General features: G+C 40.7%; 1 protein-coding gene across 18 annotated transcripts in view; it reads right to left on the bottom strand.

Annotated features, from left to right (window-relative positions):
- The window catches only part of dlg1 (discs large 1), a 284,731-nt gene that overhangs the window by 150,937 nt on the left and 110,159 nt on the right, over window positions 1-23,635 (bottom strand). For 13 of the 18 annotated variants that reach the window (XM_043416401.1, XM_043416403.1, XM_043416412.1 and 10 more), the window contains exons 1-2: window positions 16,823-17,252; window positions 1,811-1,947 (exon numbers count right to left, since the gene is read on the bottom strand). In XM_043416401.1, the coding sequence (XP_043272336.1) occupies window positions 1,811-1,947; window positions 16,823-17,237 (552 nt within the window). In that variant the 5' untranslated portion in view covers window positions 17,238-17,252. Of the gene's footprint in view, window positions 1-1,810; window positions 1,948-16,822; window positions 17,253-23,635 lie in introns of those variants that run through there. The other 5 variants (XM_043416416.1, XM_043416419.1, XM_043416413.1 and 2 more) reach the window with 1 other exon arrangement.

Raw genomic sequence — 23,635 nt, 5'->3', positions numbered from 1 at the left:
AATGATCTAAAAAAACTCTCAAATAATTTCAGTAAATCTCCAATTTTCTTCCCTGCCGAATTTCCAGTTCGTCATTTTTTAAGCCACATCAATAATTCGTGAAATAAAAAAACAATTAATCATAAATCTTTTTTTCGTTCATTTCGTTGAACTCCAACGTTGCAAACTTCAACTTCGTGATGTACAGAAGTTTGTAGAACGTGTCCTCTCGAGTGGTGCAATGACTCGGGTTACCTGCCACAATAATGCAGCAACAAAATAGAGAATAATAAAAAAAAAACAGGGTGCACCGACGTATAAGTAGCGGACGAGGGTAATCACGAGTGCGAAAATTAACAAAATTTGCTAACAAATATACTGTTCCATCGAAACAACAATTCTACTTTTTCAGAGATGGGGGAGGGGAGTGTTCTGCTTTGCCCATTTTTTCCTATTTCTATACACAAATACGTATGTATATTTGTACACTTAATTAGTCGGTTATTGACGATGCTGAAGTTTGCGACGTTGGAGTCCAACGAAATGAAGGAAAAAAACATTTGTAATTCACTAATTTTTTATTTCACGAAGTATCTCGGTGCAGGTTGAAAAACTACGAATTGCAAATTCGGCAGGGAGCGAAATTGAAGAATTTCTGGAATTATTGGAAGGTTTTTTAGATCATTTCAGCTCTACGATGATTAGAGCTCTTCCGTGCGGTGATTCTCTCGCGCGATTCGAATTATATGATATATCGGATATATTTATAAAGCAACAAAGATGCCACAATCTGCAGAATATTTCAGTAGCTCAGGTTGATGGAAAATTTCGTACTTTCTCGCTTCACACAGAAGCAAAGAATTCGTGGTAGCGTCCCGAGCTCCGTCGCCCCACCGCTACTTACGAGTGCCAGTTATTTTTCATGCCCCTCGTCTTATCTCTTCGCGGGGCTGGACGGCAAATTGATGTTGTACGTTTACACCGTATATTTCACCTGATATACCGACAAAAACGATTTTTCATTAAGAAAGTTGTTTTTTCACGACTATCTTTTTGAGTCTCCTGGTGGAACTCATGGAAAAGCCCGAAGCACAAATTTTCGAATAATTTATATACTTTTATAACTTTTATGAATGACACTCTTCGATTTTCACCGTCTTTTGCGCTATTTCAATTAAAATATAATTGCCGTAAATTCTTCGGATTCAATTCGGAAGTTGTATTGATTTTTACGAATCTTTCGCGCGCGATGCCTTATGTGCGTCGTAAATTGCAGAGGCTTATTTCCTCCATGGAAATAATAATTCAATTGGCAAAGTATCGTGTGTAATACCGTGACATGTGAACAAGTCTCGTAACAAGAGTAAATGTAGCAGCAATGATAACATTTATCACGACTAACTATGCCCTCGAGATTTTATTCACCTATTGACCCAGCACCTATTACGTATGTAAACATTAATAAGTTAGTGTCCGCTCATATTGTACAATGCTGATGGCACTAATGACGACACAATTACCAATTAAAATTGTGGTCTGTTGCGAGAGGGCATCGTCCGATCGCTGCGACCAGCAGCATCCCCCAGTCACATGTTGCCTGCTCAAATCATTAATATCTCTGCGCGATATCATTTCGAGTCTTTATTAACAGATTTGCATGCGACGTCGAAACGACGATTCTCAATGATTACTCAAATTCGCAATAATTTTATAAAACTTGGGCCAGTAATTGATGGCGGTGTTGAATTTTCATAGGACGAATAGTTTTTCGATCGAAATTCGATACAGGAGTTATTGCTCGCTGAATCGCTTATATAAAGATATGACTTACGTCGTTTTGTGCGAAAGTCGGTGTGATCGGTCCATCGCTCGCTTCCCACTTGTCCGCTATGCGAATCGTCTCCACGGTCTTCTGTTGGACCGATTTTGATTCATCCAATAAGGTTAGCTCGTAGAACTCTTGAATATCTGTAACGCAACGAAAGACGGGATATAAACTAAATGTCTATAGGAACATACGAATCGTCAAAAACTAATATTTTAAATACCCAAGAGTTTCTTTTCCATAAAATATTTTTTCGCATTGTTCGCACGAAGAGATGAAAATCGTCAAAGTACTGAAAATAGTTACGCGACAAATAGGCAGCATCGTGCTAATCTTTCCTAAGATTATCACTCCGTACACCGCGACAGCGAGAAAACTTTGTTTCATTCGTTTAGTCCTATTTTATATACGTAGATGCGAACACAAGTCGCAGGTTAAAATGATCAAAAAAAAACCCACAGGCCCAATTTCATGTATATTTAAATTGGGAGTTTAAGTTTACTCAAATTTACGTTTACTTTATGCAGAGGGCTTGTGTTCCGAATTGAGTGTCCCGAAAAGTGCCGTGTCTGAATCCAGTTCGGAGTAGTGTGCTTGAGACGATGGAGAGCTATGAAGTGCAGAGGTCGCTGCAAATATCTGCGCCGACCCGCACCGACGACAAACCGGGAGAACACAATTTTCAATAGTTCTGACCAGAACGATGATGATACGAAAGGGAGAGCAGAGCCGATCGGAGTAGCGATTGAGCATCGCACGGTTACTTGCGATGCGCAATCAAAATACAAATGGGCGTATTTTAGATGGTTTAAGTCTACTCGAATCTCGTAAAGTTAGGCCTTTTCATGTATTAACAATAGTTTAAACTGAGAAGGGCCTTTTTGCTCGTGCGAGCGTGAGCGACGACGGAGCCTTGGCTCATGATTTCCTTTCCATACTGCCGAGAGTGCCGAGAGACACAAATGTACACACGATAGCGCAGCGACCCAAGTGTCTGCCGCTGCTCGAGCGAGGCTCTTGGTGACCCCCGTAAATGCTTAGTCCATGGTTGGTCTCCCTCTTTTCCCACTTACTACCTTACTCTCGGTGGAAAAGTTCTGCGAATACAGCAGTTCGTGACAATACGGAGATCGAGGGAAATATCAAGCCTCTGGAGAAACCAGCCTCTCGGAAGCTCGGCTATTTTCTAACGAAGGAATTATTTTAGGAACACCGAGTTGTGCTTTTCACAAAAAACAAAATCATCTGGATAAAATGTGTGAACGAAAAATTTGAAGCACACCCGATCCCATTAATCGATTATAAACGACTAATAAAACATTTTTAGGCGCTATACGCAAGTCAGGATAAAAATCCATACTTGAAAAGTGTTGAGACAGACTTAGAATGGAAATAATGATGTTCAAAATTATTTGATTAAAGTACTTCGGCCGTTCTATGACTAGTCAAGTTGGCAACTACTTTATGTTCATTAAATTCAAGTCTAAATTATTAATAAAATTAATAAACACTTACATTGAGAATATTTTTCCATAAAAATTCATAATTGTAAATGAAATGATCCAGAATTTTGTCCCGGAATTGTGCTTATCGTTATCAAGGGACCTTAAACTATCATTTACCGCAAAAAAAAAAAAAAAAATAAAAAACATTTCTAAAACATTTCTATAGGAAGAATAATGTTGGTAAAAATCAACTCATCTTTCCACCGTTTTATACGTTATTTATAATGAAGTTCAATAAACTCATTATAGCGTGTTAACTTCAACTCGGTAGGGCTTCGCCTATTGTATGCTTGCATTTTTTAATGAAGTATGGGATCATTTGGGGCATGAAGTTGTAGCAACGAAACCTTGCGAAGGTTCTGGTTACTTCTGTGCTTGCATAAGCTCAGTATCCAATGGCCACAGCTCATTTCATAGAATTTGATCGATTTACAAGATAATTTTGTGAGCTCGCTCTCGACGGAAGTTTTGAAACTTTGCAAGAAGGAAGCCTGCTTGTATTACCAAGAGACGAAGTTGTAGCTCGACGGCCACGCTCTTATTTCCGTGAAAATGATGATTTTCTGACGTTAAAGTAAAATATTTTCTTGCAAGTCAATGTAAATGACGGTTCGATTTATTTAGCGGAAAAAATCCCGAGGACATGCTCGGATACGATTGCGACAAAAAAGTCCTTGAAACTTTACGAAATTTTTGCCAATGTCGGTTACACCGCGACTCGCCATAACCCAAAAGAGTGTGAAAGTTCTGATCATTGGGGCCGCAGACTCAGAAGTTATAATACAAGACAGAACAAACGTTTTGACTGAGAAAACGTTTTTGCGAAACGTATGATATTTAATTGGAGGAGCGTTTGGATGGCTAGGGAGAGAGCCCCACGAAAAAACGCTCCAGTTCGTATCCGTATGTTCATGCAGTCACCTCATGCTTGCTTTTTATTTTGTTGCCTTCTCGCGAACCTCTCGCGGCTAGAATTTCCTCTCGGAAAAGCCACAGTATTTCTGGCCGTGCGAACACTGAAAATATGTCCCTCTTTTATGGTTTTCCTTGCTCTCCATCTCTTTTTCGTTGAATCAACCCTCGTGCTCCTCGTTCCCCACCGTTCCCCAGGGTTTTTCTCATTTTCATTTCATTCTTATTCGTTTTGTTTCAACGCCGTCGCCTTGTTAGAACCGAGCTAAAAGCGACGTATGGGGTGCCCCGAAGTGAAACACTTGAAATTCTCTCTTGTGGGCTTTTACGATTACGAAAATGTACGGAGAGAGCGAGAGAGAGGAGGAGGGGTTGGGAAGTTGCGAGGAAAAAGTGGATGAATTCCGATTTGCGCCCACCTGCTATTCACGCAATTTCACTATGCGCGCCAGTAATATAGTGTTTAATGGTGCGTTTCTATTATTCATATTTCTCACGAATATAAAGTTTCCATCGTTTACTCCAAGCCGAATTAACGAATTATGCAGTAAACAAGGACGTATCGAAAAAAACGATTTTTCCCTCAGTCTTTTTCGAATAATTATTAAATACTCTTTTAAATAAAAGTCTCATTTATTTATTTCGTTCATATATTGAATAAAATCCTACAGACTCAGGTGCTATAATATAAATTAAAATGAGCACCCGTCAAAAATCATTGTTTTTTTACTTATCGAGAGCTTAGAAAAATTTTGAATAATCCACAAGTACAATCCACGTAGTTTGATATTTAGGTGAAGCGTCGTGTATCAGGCCTGGAGATGTTGCTCGCGATGATAGCATGTTCAGCAAGGACTCGGAATGACGAGAATGTTGAGAGCTTTGTTATGTAACTCGCATGATAACCATAAACAGAAGAGTACTGGCTGTATCACACTTAACCTATTTCAAAGACAGGCCATGATACCCCACTTGCAAATCCAGCAGTAACCCCCCGCCCCCCATAAACCATTGTACATTACAACATTCTCTGTGCAAGCAAGCCTTTTGCCATGTTCTCGTATTCGACTGTTTGTACACGTATCAACCTTTGGAATATCAAAATTTTTCCAACTTTTCTCAAGCTAAAGTGATTGCCGGTATGGTATTCGAAATATTATCGATTTAATTACCGTTCGAGGGCCAACCTTCGACGGATTAATCGTTTCAATGTATATTAGGACGATGCAAAAAAAATCGATATTTTTTTTTCTCATAGCTCCAACGTAAATCGTTAGTACATGAAAAAAAGTAATTTTGTCAAAATTTCAGATTTAAAAAAAATGTTTAGATAGTGCTCAAGCCACTTTTAGATATTTTCCTGTTTTTTCTCAAAAATCGCAGAAAGTGTTAGTGTGCTCCATGGAATCATAAATCTAATAAAATTTTATCACTCTCAAAAAAATTAGAAGGCTATCTCGCATAATTTATTTCTTTTTTTTCTGTACACCAAACGAAAAGGGTTTACGATACTTTATCCTGATCAACCGGTTTTTGTGCGGATTAATATTCGCTCGATGAATATCAAGCGAATAAAGCGAGAATTCGCTGCATAAATTGAAATTCAAAAATCAAAGATAACTTTCGTTCCGTCGGATAGTGGCTGAATACACGTAACGCAAAGTGTACGCTTCAGAAACGAAGCTGAACAACAAAAATTCTCACCGCATGGAACGGCATTTATCATATAACTCGGCTATTCATACGCTGATTAATTCAATTTGGATCGTTAAACAAACAGTGCACAGCACATGCCGCATCAATGACTAATCCAGTGCGGAATCGTTGCGCGCTCTCTCGCTGTGTTTGTGAGCCAATGCTTGATTACGGCGTTGCATGAACAGTGATTTGGACCGTATAACGTTTCTCCCGTGTTATAACTTTTTGCACGGAGAGTCGGCAAAATTTTCGATGAAACTGCATTTGTATTGATTTGTACGAAAACAAATCGAAAGCTTCGTTGCGTGGCAGCACGAATCGAAGTATACTACTGATCAGAGCTTTGAATTTTTTTTTTAATTCTTAACCCTCTCAGTCTGAGGCCTATTTCACGTTGTAGGAAAATTATTCCCTTCATAATTTTATCTCAAAATACTTTCTAGTTTACGATCTTTTAATATTTGCTGCGCGCAGCACCAGGTACTTGGAGGGTAAAATCAGGAAAATTTACGAATTAATCTAACACCTAATACCTCGAATACATCATACTGGCTTCCCTTTGAAAGGATGTAACGTTTGGAGTACGAAAAGCAAGTGTGCACTCACTTTTATTTTGCGATAACTGAAGCACACGTTTTCATACAGCGCCAACTCAACGCGAAACGCCGGCTTCATGTTAATATTGCGACGGGTTAAGGCAGTTTATCTCTTGGTTTAGGAGTATTTACGGTGAAATCAAACCTTACTTGATGGAACTAAGCAGTTGGAACCCCGATCTTACTGTCCGATGCAGTTTTCTGGGGCCTGGAAGCGCGTGTCGCGTAGAAGCACGGTCCGAGAGGGTTAAAATATGTACGAAAATTTCAACATTATTGTTGGCATCGAAAATTCCGTTCGGGAAGAACATGCACAGAAAGTGTACGAGAAACAATTATTGTTGTTAGCACCAATTCGAATTTCCATAACGCGGTTGCATCGATGTTCTAATTCTCGAACATCCAAGTGCTTTAACGCACGACCCTATTGATTATTACGCCAATCTCACTCAGTCGTGTTTATTTTGCTGCGAGGCGTGCTGTACCGCTTGCATTAGAGTGTATATCTTGTGAGCGTTCTCTCCACAACAATTATGGTAGTGATCAAAACGTGTTACGCTGATAGGGCATGGTACTTCGGAGGAAGAAAAAAACCTAATTCACTGTGGAATAAACTCGGTGTAGTACACGTAAAAATAATTTTGCAAAGCTGCCCAATGGCGCAGAAAGGAATTGAGAGAGGTAGAGAGAAGAGAAAGAGAAACAAAAAAAAATTGAAATACCCCAGTCGCGAGCAAGAAATATTTATAGCGCAATGTCGAGGGGGAATGAAAAAGGGATTTATGAAAAAAAAACAGACATTTCGAAGAAGATTGTGGGTGGTAATTTTTTACCCAGAGATTTCGCATTATAGATTGTTATAAATATTAAATATCGAAGCCTTTTCTTTGTAATTTTGAATAGGAAAGCCACTGGTTGCGGTTGGTTCTTGATTTACATACGATACGCAGTACCAATTTCATTACTGTCAAAACATATATCAAACATAGACCAAGGCACATACGTATATGAATGTGTTGTACATATATGCGTTGTACATAAAAGAGAATTCGTTAGGAATGTAAGAAACGTGATGCTGAACGAAGCTTTAAGCATTTTATTATTCATACGAATAAAAGCACGTGTCTAACTCACACAGAGTTGGATTGAAGCAGGGGGTGATCATTAGCTTTACGACTTCATTTGTTTTTACGAGAAAAGGGTGACCTATCCAGACTCTCGAATATCCTGGATTCGAGGAGACATAGAGACCGAGAGAGTACAGGAAGAAAGAAAACATAAGGAAGAGAGATGGAAAGTGTTACGTGTGCACGTCGAATACCTCGACTGTATTGGATCATGGTAAGAAAAAAAAAAGAAAAACTGCGTCTCGAACCACCTTCTCGTGTATGTGTCAACTGCAAGCGAATAAAAAGGGGCTCAACCTAGACAATTTAACATGTAAAGTAGTGTAGGTTTTGCCCTCAAGTTTGCAGTTGAAATACGTTTACTACTCTACATATTTACGGAGGGTCGCGCTACGAGGAGGTTTGAACTTTTTATTCATTCCTTTTTTTTCCTCGCAAATGCTCAAAGTCTGTTATGTCTTTTATTTTTTAGCCAGCGGAGAAAAAGAGCTTTTACAAAAAGCTGACTGACGGAAAAACATCGGTGAGAAGGGTCTTTGAGCGCTTCAGCGAATCCCAACTGTGCTAGAAAAATTTATGTGGGAACTCGAGCTGAAACGATTTTGACATATGTACGAATACCAGGTATTTCATTAAGGTACTTTCTCCGAATCAGACTAATTCGTGATTCACGATGAATTTTGATTGAGAAATGCTACAAGGATTTGCAAAGTGATTACGACGATTGCGTGGATGACACGCATCTAAACGGGATTCCTAAAATACGTTTGTCATCGAGCTCATAAGAACCGGAAAAGAAGGTGAAACGCGGCAAGATCGCGGTCAACTACATACGAGCCCCGCTCTCATTTTTGTTCTCCAATCTTTCCTCCTTGTCCGTCGCCTTCTTTCCGAGACATTGCGCAGGGAACGCATTCACGTTGAGCTCATAGAAACCGAGCGAAGGACAGTGTCAAAGCGAAATTGAAACCTCTGCAGGAGAGACCGAGGAGGGGTTTTATTATTTGCTCCTTTCCCGGATATCATTTTCCGTAATCCTAAGACCGTATAATTTAGCGCAAGATTCTCTTCGTTAGTATCGGGATTTGAGTCTCCCCTGAGGCGGCCTCATCTCGTGCGGATTGTCAATCGCAAAAGGCAGAAGAGGACGTGCAAATACGCGCATCACCGTTGTGTGTATAACTCGAACTCGAGAGTATTAGAGCGCGCAAGATAAATTGATGAACCCGTTACGTATATCACGGATCTCTCCACATCCGGCGAGGGATAGAGAAGGAGAACCGCGTGTGCACCACGGGACAAACCATTTATCACGACTTTTCATATTTATTATCCCTTGCCCTCTCTGTCTTATTGTCGACCCTGTGTACGCTTGTACGCACACGAGCACACTTCATGAAGTATTTACTATCGTATCAACTTACAACGAAAGTCATGAACCATGTCACCGCTGTGCGAATCCCCGTGCATCCTCGCTATCGTTATTCAACGTGATGCATTACTCTTTTTCTCATGCCTCGAAAAAACGAGACGTCAATCGTTATGGGGAAATTAAATAGTAGGATTATTGCGACTGATAATTGATGATAAGTACGGAATCGCTGAAAGTTGCTTTTGCTCTAGTTTCTATATTATTTCATTACGGATATGAAGCATTCTCGTACTACAAAATCGAATTATGAACAACATTTTTCGACGAAGATAGAATATCCAGCGCGAACCGCTTCGAAAACGTACGCAGAAGCTTGATCGAGCGTGGACGCGCGAGTACCGGGTGCAGCCGACGGATAGCCTCACAGAGTTTTCTTCTTCGAGGTCGAGAGAAACGAGCTCAAATGGATTGGAACGAATCCCCGATAATTTAACGGCCAGCGAATCAACCAACGAACCAATCTATATTTGCTACTGCTCTTTACAATACCGAAGTCCAGCTTACTCTTTTTCTTCTTCTTTTTCTTCGCAATGGAACCGAGATTTGAGTCAATTGATTTTTGTTAAAGCATTGTTCGACAGAGTTGTGCCCGCCGAAGCGGTCGTGCAGGTGCCAAAAAACTCACATCCGCCGTGAGTAATACCGGACAAAGAAATTCCTAAATACGGATTACGTAATTCGGACAAGATTTAATACGTCTCTTAATAAATCGTTGCTCGAGAGGATTCTCAACGGTTCCATGCAATTATCCGCTTCCTTCCTTTCTTTCCTCTCCAGAATCCAAAGCCGCATTAACCCTCTCAGGCCGAGGCCTATTTCACGCGTTGAAGGAAAATTATTCCTTTCATTATTTTATCTCAAAATACTTTCTAGTTTACGATTTTTTAATGTTTGCTGCGCGCAGCAGCACAGATACTTGAAGAGTAAAATCAGGAAAATTTACGAATTAATTTAGCACTTAATACCTTAAATACATCATATTTGCTTCCCCTTGAAAGGATGTAACGTTTGGAGTACGAAAAGCAAATGTGTACTCACTATTCTTTTGCGATAACTAAAAAGTACGTATTCGCACAGCGCCAACTCAACACGAAACACCGGCTTCATATTGATATTTCGACGGTTTAAAGGCAGTTTATCTCTTGGTTTAGGAGTATTTACGATGCAATCTAACCTTACTTGATGGAACTAGGCAGTTGGAACCCCGACCTTACTGTCCGCTGCAGCTTTATGGGGCCTGGAAGCGAGTGTTGCGTAGAAGCAATGTACGGTCCGAGAGAGTTAAAGTTCGAAAGCATAATGTTAGAAAAAAAGTTATAGTGACTCTTCTTGTTTCATATCGGACCAACACTCGAATGATCCGAAATCGAGTATTTCCCGTTGGATAAAATGGCTGGACGTCGTTAGTTCAGTTAAGGCCTTATGCAACCCAGTGATGTATACCGCTATCGATATCTCGTATCGAAACTACATAGTACAATGGTTTCGGTGGGAACTGTGCTCACTGTAGACCGTACAATGGAAGTTTTCGTCTTTGGTTGAAACGGCATCGCATGCATAGACTACGCGGCGACATCCCTTTGCTCAACTCGATATTCTCTTTCACATTTGAGCCGGTTTAATAGTTGGTCGGTGTACACCAAGTGGGAGTAAGAGCGAGAGAGAAACACAGGAAGGAGCACGGAGTTAGTCAGAGCGGAGTGCGGAAAGCTTAGAGCCATGAGAGAACTATATCAGGCCGAAGAATGGTATCGGTTCAACTCGATCGGAGGGCCAATGAACAGTATCGTACAGGTTCGGCGATTGTATAATGCACGAGGTATACATGCATGTATATACCTTGGATACGGAACATACCGAATGAAAGCGTCCAAGCGGAGAACGCATTCCGTGGAGAGGCAATAAGCCTCCAAGTCCACCGATGGTGAGCGCCAGTTCTACCGGCATTAGGAAACCCATTGTAGTTCAATAAACCTTCTCACCTCTGTATATATACGTGTATGCGGACAGGCTGCTGGTTCCTGTCGCACCAACCTCTACCGTTGCACGATCCTACTCGTATTATGAACTGTCATCTACCTGAATAATGTGAGAGTCTCGCATCATGCTGGCGTACAATGTCGTTTGAGAAATTCTCTCGGAATCGAACATTTGGAGCACACCTTTATGGAATTATTACATTATTTATGTAATGATGAGCAATAATTTGGGAGGCGTTAATCGAGTTGGTCAATCATTGTTCTCAAGTGTCAGTGCGGCAATGATTCGGAAAGGATTTATTACTAAAATTATTCAAAGAATGATCCTTCAAAAGATGTCACGAATGCACTATTCCACCCTCAGTCATTTTTCTAATCGTTCAGACTGCTTTATGCGCATTTACGGAAAACGAGTACATGGCAAATCGTTTGTGAAAGAAATAAGTCGTTGAAGGACCATTTGTAAATGAATGAAAAAGAAGTTCTATGGGTTTATGTATATCCGAATTGGTGAATAATTGAAAATTTTTCCCAACGCAAATGATAAAATTATGTTATCTTTTGAATACGAGGCAGGCTCGTTTGAATTTTCAAAATCACATGTGCCCGGATTGCATCGAATTACATCATCTCGAGTAGGTTGAACCTCCGTGTCCTCGTGTGCGTTTTTCACTTTTCGCAACTCAATACATACGCTTGGTAAATCAAGTCGCTCGAATCCGTGTAATAAAGTCGTCTTACGAGTGCGGTATAACACGCTATCGTTCTTGCTGGCCTTAACACGAACATGCTTTCAGCTTTAAAGCACTTGTGCTATCACTTCCTCGTTCTACGGGGGAGCCGCCGCCGTCGCCGTGGCTGCTCTGACTTGACTTCTGGCCACTTTGTGAGTTTTGCCGCTGGTAAAACTATCACATTGCTGATGCAACTAGGTCGAGTAGTCAAGGGACGACAGGTGAAAAAGTAAAAAATCTACGACAGAGAGACACTCCGAGCTTCTTATTCGAGCAAACTTCACAGAGCGGCCAATTTTTATATGGATATATGTATATTAGGGCGATTCATTATAGGTCAACTTTTTTTCGACCTGTCGTGCCCAAAAGTTTTCAGTCCATGTCCACAAAAGAAGCCTCGCAGAAGAGGGCAATGTTGTGAAAAAGTATTTAACCGTTGCGAATCGAAATTCGCAGATTTCCAATTGCATCGGCATTGATAAACTTTTCCAACAAACATTTCATCGCGATTCACGTTTCCGTATTAGATCATTTCACAAATACCGTGAATCGATACAGATTCCTATCAATTTGCGCACATCGCACGAGGTATGAAATTGTCACAGCTCCACGCGTACGTTTATTCCACAGTATAGAAAATATTGAGATATCGAATCGACTGAGAGACTCCCAATAAAAGGCGATACGAATCTTTTACCCTCATACGACGTCCGAACTCCTTTACAAACTTTTTTCTCGTCGTGATATGACGAGCTCTGATGCCCATTTAACCGTATATCTTTCGGAAGTGTAAATTGGATACACAAAGTTTAAGGGTTGCGGTGCAGAAACCATTTAGCCGCTCAGTTCATTTTCCGCAAAGTTATCTCAGTTCGCACGCGATGATATTCCAATCAGGTGGTCGAACGTGCTTGCATCATCTGCCCTTGGATACATAGTAGGAAAATGCATATGCGCATAAGCGAGAGGAAAATTTACTTTCGGTAAGGAAGGTTAGCCTTCACCGAGAGAAGAGTTTCCGCCTTCAGACGACGAGGATACGCGTCGATCTATTCATTTATCTTTTTTACATGTCTGCGGAGTTGAGATATATGCAAACAAAATAGCGAGTAAAGAGCCAAGAATATGAGATAATAAAAAGAGGACAAACTAAACGAATTGTACGACGCTAAAGTTTGCAATGTTGGAGTCGGACGAAATGAACGAAAATAAAAAAAACATTTGTAATTCTCCAACATTTCTCTCTCTCTCTAATTTGCAATTCGGTGTGAGTACCTATACAGAGAAAAGTAGCAAACATCCAAGACGATGAATGTGGTAGAGAAAATGACGTTGAGATATAAAAATTTGACTGACTCGGCGTCAAGGTGGATCATGCCCGAGGGACGTATTTTATGGGTGTCTAAATTGGGTCGATTTTTATTTCCTAATTGAAGATATTATCACTCTAAAATTAATGTTAGAGTTATCATCTCGAAATTGTAAATACATTTTTTCAATTTATTTTTCGGAGAATTAAATTACGAGCGATTAATTAATCGGGGGTTCATCACTGCATGACTGGAGCCGAAATTTCATTCGTACCCCGGCGAAAATACTACAGTTTTTTACGCACAGTCCCTACGCCCCCGGGTATTTTTCTTAATATTTAAATACGTTTATCTCAATAACCAATAAGACGAGGACTTTGAAATTTGATATGCGTGTAAGTCGACTACCCACTTAAGCTCTGCGTAAACTTCAAGACTTTCTTAGAAAAATTGTTTCGTGTATGAACTACCTTAAGACTCTCAGACGTGCGTATCGTTCATAGGTTTTTAGGTTTTCTTAGTACATTTGAGAAAATAAAGATTGGATGGCACCATGGGAAAAGATTTGCCAATTTATTTTTTCTGGAAATATAATCCCAACGTTGGTTGGTGTTTGCCTTTTTTGTTTTTCATGTACCAACGTATATTCGATTTTCAGTGGCTGGAGAGACGTGACCGAACGGAGATCGCCTGAAAATGGTTATAACCTGCCGCAAGGCAGGAGGGACCCGTTCGGTCGCGTGGTGAAAAGTTATCGCTGATACGACGATTCTCTACATCGAGATGCGCGCCCCGGAGCTTCGCAGTGTTAGTATACGTGTTTTAGTTCCCGCTCGAGATCGAGACTCTAACGTCACACGAATACTACAGTCCCGAGCCAAGACGAGAAGAGTCGAGTTTCGTTTGCACCGTGCGACCCCAAAGAATCGTGTCTCCTGTCCTCATACTGACGGGGCAATGAGAGCACGTAACTGATGATCCTCTCGAGTGGAATTTCGTAGCTCCCTTCCTGCCCTCACCCCAACCTGGTAGACGAATGTTCTGGTCGCGGCCGTGCGGAACGTTCAGTCAGAGTTTGCTACACGGAATCAATGGGCAAATTAACTTTATGCCCGTACTTCAATTTCATGTTTGGTTCCTTCATCCTACGATCAAGTATCGATGATGATTAATCGCTAGTTCTAACAAAATTGTTGCGTTATTACTCTTTTCGTTTTTCTTTTGTTTTTTAAAGCGTGCTATCTTTTCATCGCGTTTACGCGCTTACGTTCATACGAAATACGATAGCACAAGTTCGCCTTGGCTACAAGAGTTGGCTGGACGATTGTATTCATCTCCCTTTGATTCGCGCCATCGACTCTACGCGTTGGATAACATGTCAAAGGACAAGAGTCTCGAGTCTCTATATAATCTATCGTGGCACAGCCCAACTGTGGATCTAGTTGTCGATGCTAGTCCTGCGCTTTTCCACACGCGAGATCCGTAGACCGTTCGACAAACTATAATGTGAAATACTCGAACCTGTGCGGCTGACAGTGCAACCCGACGAGAGGTAAAGGGCCTCGCGGTGAGTTGTCGCTACAGTTAATGGCGGTGCGACGGAATTCTACCACTGAAAACAGAGGATTCTGAAACTGTATACATCCCACGTCTGCCTATTGCATTTGCTTTGCTTTTTCCATTCCTCATTTCGAGTTCTTCGATACCGAACTGTATATTGTTTCGGAGGAGAATCACTTGGATTCCCCAATATTTCAAATGTCACCAGTGACATTTTTTTTACGACGATCATTAAGCCGGTTCGATCGCTGAGAAAAAAATTGTTGATTCAATAGCAACTGATGTTATTGGAAAAGTTTTCTTCATTTAACTGCAATGCTTTCGGAGAGGATGAATCTGCAGTTTTATGTGAAAATATATATTATTCTATTCGTTCAAGCATGATTAACCTTGTGATGATCATATATTTGAGACCCTGTAATGCCACATTTCGTTGAATGACTTTTTCATCTCAGCGTTGGAACGTTACGATTCCCGTGCCGCAATGAATCGTACCTGCGAATCGATTGCGCTCGAATCGTCGATAATCAGGTGAGAAATGAAATTTTATAGTTGTACCGGAAACGTGTGTTCTTTGGCGTTTTTTTTTATTTTTTTTTTTTATGGAAAAAGCTTTTCATGCGATAATACTCGAGACTTTATGCTCCTGATATAAAGCATACGCCTTGCAAAATTTGATGTATTCGTGATTACGCATAGGTTGGTACCTCGCGCTCGTTGAAATGCACCAGTGGATTGAATGACGCGCGGCTTTGCATGCATATGACGAGAACCCTCTGCCATGAGCGTGATTCCTTTCTCATTCTTTCATGTACCGCGAGCCTTGAGCCTGGGGTTATATTTATCCGGGAACGCGCGGATCGTGAACATCGCGAATCGAAGAGATCGAGAGGGCTATCATTTCCATACGGCGTATCGTCGTGTCGTCGATCTACATTATGCCAGCATGCATTCTCACTTAAAAGAGGCCAATGCCTCTTCCCTTCGAGGGGCAGATCGATCAATGGATATTTCCTTAACCATCAATCAATTTGTTGCGATTACGGTTCTTATGTTCGATTCGTTCAGTCATTATTTGTTTTATCGGTATTGAGATGCAAAAAATAATTTCTACGTTGGCTAAAAATAAAGTATTTCAATTCGTCAATCTGACTGGCGAGCCAATTGAAGTTTCATTTTTTTTTTTCACCTTATCCTGTGAGCACGTATTTTATTTCACGTCACTTTGATCAGATCATGCGCGTGAATAATATTCTGAATGCTTAGAAAGGGAAAACCTCTCAACTCTTACAGAGCCCCTCAAAAAAAGGGAAATTGGGTTTTTTTTTCAAAACATGCCGTTGGTAAATGAACATTTTTTTTAACTTAAAAATTCGATATCTTGTCTGATAAAAACGATGATAGGAAAGTAAAATTCATTGGTGATATGGATATTTGCGAAAAATTTTATAATTCCACTCTTACGCGGAGAGAAAATTCCAGTTAAAATTACTCTGGTGCCATAGGATTAGGGTTTTATATCGTAACATTTATAAATTGTTACGAACATAGTGACTTTTTATGAAACGAGAACTCGATGGAAATTGATGTGTGATACAAAAACAAATATATTGAAATACTATATTTAGCCTTGTCGAAATTTTACTATGTATCATGGTGAATTTCCAAACGCTTTGGTAGATCATCAATCCCTGTGTTCGAGCTCTTCGATTTTACTATCTTCAACTGTGACACTGTTTCCTCGGTGAACTGCGCAGGAAAAAATAGCACAGTTGAAACCTCTATGAGAACAATGCAATGAAAAAATTTTAATTCGGAATTGATTTGAAAATTGCAATATTTTTGGCAAAAATCTCGAAAATGAGCGATGTAGAATAACCCCAACACTACTGGTGTCAGTAATTTTTCCAATTTTTTTTTTCTCCGCGTGTATATTTTATTTTATTCACGAGTCGCATATGCGATCAGAATCATCATATCTTTCTCGAAAAAAAAATCTGAATCGGTGTCGGGATATTTTAAGAAAACTTCTTTCTTTTTTGTTGATTAAACAAAAATGAAAATGTTTTAAATAATCATGTACCAGAGTTTTCCAACGAAAAACGAAACTGCACTTTTTTAGGAGCTTATATGAAGCGGAGCAGAGGGAGGACGATAAATAATACCTTCTTTAGGTGTGACGTATCCGTGAACCTCGCAGTAGCTTCCGGCTGGACCCGCCGTTCCCGGTGTGTCCAGGGTAAACAGTGTATTTGCCGAAGAAACTGTGAGGCCATCCTCGGACGTCTGGATCAAGCTAGTAGCTTGTGACGCCGAGGAATGTTGATGATGCGGGCGCTGTTGTTGACGCGACTGTTGCTCATTCTCGTTGCATCTTTGAGGATTCTGTTGTTGAACAACGAGCAATTCTTCGCGACGGCACTTTGAGCAACGACGCATCTCCGATCGAACGCGTAACAGCCATACCATACCGAATAGTGCCATAGCAGCCTCGAGAACAGGTGACCCACTCGACGTATGCTTCTTCATGCTCGTCGTAATGCCGAGGTTATCGAGGCCGCAAGCGTCCTCGCGATACATCACCGAACCTTTTTCACTTTGCTCGATTATTTCCTCGTGTGCTGCACTCCCGCTGCGCTCGCCCAGCGTCTTCTTCTATTTTCACGACCTCGTTAACGATACTCTGAATTATATTTTTCCTTGTACTATCGTCTTGCAATAATTTCCTCTTTCAACTGCGTCATCACGCCAAAACATGCGTGTCAGATACGCCGGTCGGATTTAAAGTTTCCCTTCGACCTTCGAGAGCTTCGTGTCTTGCTGCTTCTTACGAGTCTCCGTCTATGTCCACCTTCAAATTGTCCGCTTCTTTCTCTAATCCTGTTCGCACACTCGCTATCGATTTTTTACCGTTCAAGTGAGACATGCCACCACCAACGACCACCACCACTCGCGATCCACTCAACTTTCTTCTTTCACGTACTTTTTCAGCTCGCTTCTTAGACTTATCGTCGTTTACCCTCAATGGCGAAAGCTCCCCTTCGTTTATCTTGGCATTTAGAATACCGTTTCTTCTCGACCGTGGCACTTGGTCGGTGTCAAGAGGTCACGAGACCGTTTCAATCTTGACACCCATAGCCACTTGGTCCGAGAGATTTGTGACATTACCAAAAAGCGTTCTCACGAACCTCGCCGGCCAACGGTATACAAACATTATTTTTCTTACATTTATCGCATTATTTGTTATTCTTGCGAATTTAGAGTGTTTATCGAATATACACGATTCCTCGCACACTTCATTCAATGATCGGAACAAACATTTTTTCTTCCCTTTTTACTTTACTCGAGATCGTAGAAAAATTTAAGAAATACAGCCCCGAACTTTCATCCGTCCCTCTTCTCTATTCCCATTTAATAAAAAGAACTTTGATTATTTTTTTCCGTGGTAACAACCCGTTTGAGTTAACATCCTCAATGATGCTGCTGCTCTAACACTCCCAATAGACCAAGTGAGCCTACACATTTTTAAAGGTTTGAGAATTCTTTTTTCTTTTTTGCACGTCACGATCGCGAAGTATTTCGAAACGCACAACACTGGAAATAAGATTGCATTGTATTGTGTCACAACCGAAGGGTCCGCATCATTGGCTTCTGTACGGTATTATTCCTGTGACGTACATACTTTACATAAGCATTTGTTCGGTATACAGTCAATGCTTTCCAATAGCACCAGCAACACTTATTTCATCCAATTCACTGGGCACACATACATCGTTGCACTATATGTGTTTGTGTGCAAGCAAGAAAAACGCTTGCAAACGAGTAGAATGAACACGAAGTACTCCATTCTCGTTTACTTCATTTATTTGTATAGCATTTTGAAGTGTCCTAGCCTAAACAAAAAGACAAAGAAAATGACTGAACGTTCCGGGGGAGCTGCACATAGAAATTCACTTTTCTGTAGGAGAATAAAAAATGAAAGGCCAATTCCAACGGTCTGATCAAATATTCCGATGCAAAAAGTTTGCGCTAATCTTTCGTGGATGTTACCGCTCACTATTTGTGGCGCACATTCACAGGTTTTCGATGCATGCACAGAAATTAAATTTTAGATAGCTGAATGGGATGAACACAAGAAGCTGTCACACACGAGTCACCGCGGTTTGTGCACTCGATATGTCGCTGTTAAATTCCCAAGGTTTATATGCTCGAAAACACATAATAAATCACAACGATTCACGAATTCTGGGAACGGGGGAAATCGATGGAGGCAGAGAGAGAGAGAGAGAGAGAGAGAGAGAGAGAGAGAGAGAGAGAGAGCACTGGAACGGTTGATACATGTTGGAATGTAAAGAGCATCTATATTCTATGAGTGGGATACTGTTTCGCTAGCGAATGTGCAATTGAGTCGGATTTTGATGGATTGCTTAAAAATACTGTCGAAATTCATGCGACCGAAGCGTGACATGGCAGTGTCGGGAACCAATTTAACGCCAACGTCACAGCTCCAAATTTTAGTCGCCTGCCATTGGAGGGTTGTGAAAAAAATAAAAGTACGAAGTTGTGAAAGTTTCCAACTTGACATAAAAAAATTGAGAATCGCAATAAAACTTCTCGAGCTTGGAAAGGGCCTCGGATGTGAGATTTCAAGGATGGAGTACTAGCTTCAAAAACTTTTAGGCATCCTAACACACACCCTCGTATATACCGGCCGGCAACCTTTATCCAGTTCGAGACTTTATCTTGCCACTACTACCAGTGTTGATGTTTGCCCGGAGCAGTTCCAATTTTGCTCGGTCAGCAGATGGGATAGAGTTTACTGCAGCTTCATCGAGGAACAGTTAATAACGAGTGTTGCACTTTCGGATATTTATTTTGTCTCTACCCATCAAACGAATCTTTGTTTCCTAGAAACCGATTTTCCATCCCATCTTATCACGACGAATAACATTGTACGTTTTTTCTCGAGAAGATTCAAAGCCTCCTACCTGTTTCTCTTGCCCTTTTCCACGCCTATACCTTGCTCCGTTCGTCCACTGACATGACTTCGCATCGACGTTATCTGTACTAGGATCGAGGACGAATCAATATTTCCAGCTGCTCGCGATCTCAAAAGCTCCCTACGTCAGTGAACCTCGTTCACACATTCTCTTTCAAGCATGCTACAGGCCAAGAACAGTCTTCACCCGCGATGAAAAACATCTGGGTGTCCGTCAGCTCGTATATAGCCTCTATCTGTGTACCCACTCGGAAACGGGTCTGTAAAGCTGTGCTGGTGCACATAGATACACACCAGCCAACGCTGAATCTAGTAATGGACAGAGCTTGTGCGTACGAAAGCCTCCGGTGAAAGCTCGTAAGCTCGCAAATTCCTTCTTCAGACAGACGAAGCGATGTATTATTTCATAGGCTATGTGCGTGTACGGAAGATCATACATATATACGAGACTGCCATTTCAAGTGGCCCTCATCTCGACCATTTTCAACTTTCCTGATTTTTTAGCATCAAACAGTATCCAACGGGCGGAATATTAAAATGAATTTTGTAGATTTTGATCACGAGTTTTCCGAGCGCTACGACTTCTCAAAAAACCCACATTGTACCCAGTTCGGATGTCATTTTGTTTTATGAAACCTCAAGAATTAAATTTCATTTCATTCGGTTTATTGGTTCTCAATTGTAATGAATTTTTTCATGTGATAAAATTTGGTCGAAATGATGTCATATGTAGAGGAGTGTGCACCATGTATAAATATATTCTTATTCAATTTTTCATCCCTCACTACGATCTCGTTCATCATGTTATCCTTGGACAACTATTTGGAACTTGTGCACGGGTATAGAGAGAAACCTCAAAAGCACACGCGTAACATATTTCAGTTCTGCGACGGTAGGTATATTGCGCAGTAAAGCGAAGGGTTCCCCTGTCGTAAATCTACTCCCTACAGACCCGTAGACAATTGAGGTTCGATATACAAGGATGTTCTCTGATTCGGCCGATTTCCACAGTCACGAAAAAAAAGTACATACGCCCGGGTATGTAACATAACATCATAACATGAAAGAGCCAGAGCTCGTAGAGATAGCGAACAGCAACGTTCGAAACGTTTCTATGGAGCACGTATTTTCAAGGGTGCAAGAGGATTTCGTGAATTTCGGAACTCAAGAGGAAAAGCGGCTTAGCACTCCTCGCGAGTTAAGCCGATCGTCGACTAAACATCGGAATAGAACCTCGAGTTACTCGCGACTACTCTGAATTTACCAACATCGTTAAATGTTCCACGGCTTCGGGACTTCAAATTGTTAGGTTGTTTCACTATACAGTTATTCTCAAAAAAGAATTAGGCATAATTTTGCACTTCAAGCTACCAGGCTTGTACGTGTAGAAAATTCAATCATTCGAATCTATATCGAAACAAAATAAATATGACATTCGTTCGCTTGCTTCTCAAACCCATTTGCTTTTTATTTCATTTTGAGGATCGACGATATCGTTAGGTCCGTAGGATGAAGCAAAAAAAATTACTTTTTCCGAGAACCGTTGAGCAAGAAATGATTTTTTTCTTAGGGAAAAAGAACGATATAAATACATGCCTGAGTCACTTGAGATGATCGAGTACACCGACGACATTGAAAGACTTAGACGCCGAAGGGTGTTTCACTTATTGCCATCACGTGTTCACCCTGGTAACGGATTATACTCATGAATCCCTTGAGGCAATAATTTCAAGTCTCTTCCCGATTTCATAGCGAAGGAAGATGGTGGAAAGGGGCTCTCGTGAAAGTCCCTTTCCACCAGGAAGGTTCGTGAGTTTGCACTGGAATATAGACGTCAGTTCTATGAAGCGTAAGACATTAGTGTACTCGCATATGTATGTAATTGCCGGTTCACTTTACTCAGAGTGCAATGGGGTTGGATGGAAGGCGAACTTTCGTACGCAATGTCTGGGTTCCAATGTTGGTACGAGCGGATCATACTGAACATACTTGGAAATATATATTTCGTTGGAGCTTTCGATTCATATTAGCTGGTAAATAACGAGCGAGATGAAAATCACAATTTTTTTTATATACTTGTATTCAGAAGTGTAATTGAATCGGTGTATCGGCATAATTTAAAAAAAAAAAAAAGTGTAAAATTGGAAAGTTCCGGTACGTAGTACATAAGATCGGCCAAAGAAGATCGATGATATACACTAAATTCCGAACACCTGTAAATATCTCATGGGATTCCGTTCCCGTCAGGTTGAACGGAGCCGAAACGGGCCAACAAGTTTTACTCTACCGGTCGGTTGGATAAAATGGACAAAGTCCAGAGTGCGGGAGAACCGGTATGAGCGAAGGGACGACGTTCCTCGGGGAAAAGATCCTCGGAGAATAGAACAAGTCAGGAATAGTGCCCAAGTGTCATTGGGAAAAACAAAAGTTATCAAAACTTTCTTTATTATAGCCCGTAGAGCTGTCAGTCAAGACTTGAACTCTAAAAAACTATCTCACGAGACGAGCTAGCAAAAAATAATATTACAATAATTCATCTCGACTCGATTATTGATTTTCGATATATATTTTTCAAAAACAAAATCCCTTGTCTCATCTCGGACCTCCGGACTAATTTTAAAACGAGAGATCCGTTCGGAGAGTATGCGGATATATGCAAAAGCCGAAAGAAAACACGAGAGGTTAGCTTTCAGGATATATGTATATTGCATTATTACAGCGAATGGCTGGAGATTCCGGTGCAAGACTTCTCAGAGAGCTTTACATAAGAACCTCATTTTCTGTTGCAAATATATTCGGAATCCCTTGGGGCAAACAAGAAAAACTAGCAGCTGAGCCGAGCTCTCGCATTTGTACAAAGTCAAGTTCGATTCACATGTATATACACATTCGTATTGGCTTGAAAAATCATGTGATTCGAATCTATTGTTTTGATAAATGATGCGGATAAATAGGTAATGTGATAAAAGGAACGTTTTATCACCAATTTAATCTGAAATTTTTCAACCGGATTTCAGCTGTATTCGGAGCTTAAAATTCGCGTGAAAAAACTCTTTTTAAAACGATATTTTCAGCCCCACCGCTCGTTAGCTACAAGCTATTGAGAATTTTTCATTCGCGAAAAATAATCGATAAAATCTAGTTCTTCCAGCATGACGTGATATGTTGAATATGTTAAATATGACGCTCCTATTGCTTGAAATTCGGTTGGAAAGAATATTCAATAAAATCGACCTCTTCGAGATGATTCCCTCTTACCAAGAGTCCACGAGAAGCCGAGAAGCCAACAAACCCTTTCACGAGCTCCACGTACCGTGCAGTATATCGTGATAACAACGAGAAAAAGCTTTGTCCTGAACCTGATAGAAATATCGAGAATGTGCGAGCCCCTGACAGGATGTGCGGTTGGCTTGCCAAGCTGAACGAAGCTCCTATTCATGAAGCTCCTTCGTTACTGGAAGATGCTCACAGACATAGAATAAAATCAATGTTTCTTATACCGCTATCGAAAGAAACTGTATCCGTTAGGCTCAGACTTAGCCAAGGGAACTCACAGTTCGTTAGGCCATTCTATTTTGTCATGCGTCCAATCTCCCAAGACTCTAAATCTTCCAGACATCCGAACATTCAAGTAGAGTTATATCTTTCGAATCTCGAATATAATATACTTGTGTATTCTTGAATCACTGCAGCAGCAGCAAGTCTCGATGGGGCTGATCTTTAATACTTTTGGCACGATTTTGTGGCTTCTCGACTTATTCTACGGCCGTTGACGCGCAAACGAGAAGAAATGCTTTATTTCATACGCATGAATCGTAAATTTCGCCTCAGTCAATTTACTGTGTCGACTCATAGATTATATCCGGGAGACGTTGATGTAAAAAAGCGTCATCGTCGACTTGTTTACACTGGAATACTTACTTCGAGTCCATGAATCAGACTTGGTAGTGTTCGGTCTGTAAGCATCTAGCAAGCGGTC

The sequence above is a fragment of the Venturia canescens genome, chromosome 4 (assembly GCF_019457755.1).
Source record: "Venturia canescens isolate UGA chromosome 4, ASM1945775v1, whole genome shotgun sequence".
Taxonomy (NCBI): Eukaryota; Metazoa; Arthropoda; class Insecta; order Hymenoptera; family Ichneumonidae; genus Venturia; species Venturia canescens.
The sequence above is the reverse complement of the archived record's forward strand: the minus strand, read 5'-3'. Positions and strand labels throughout refer to the sequence as shown.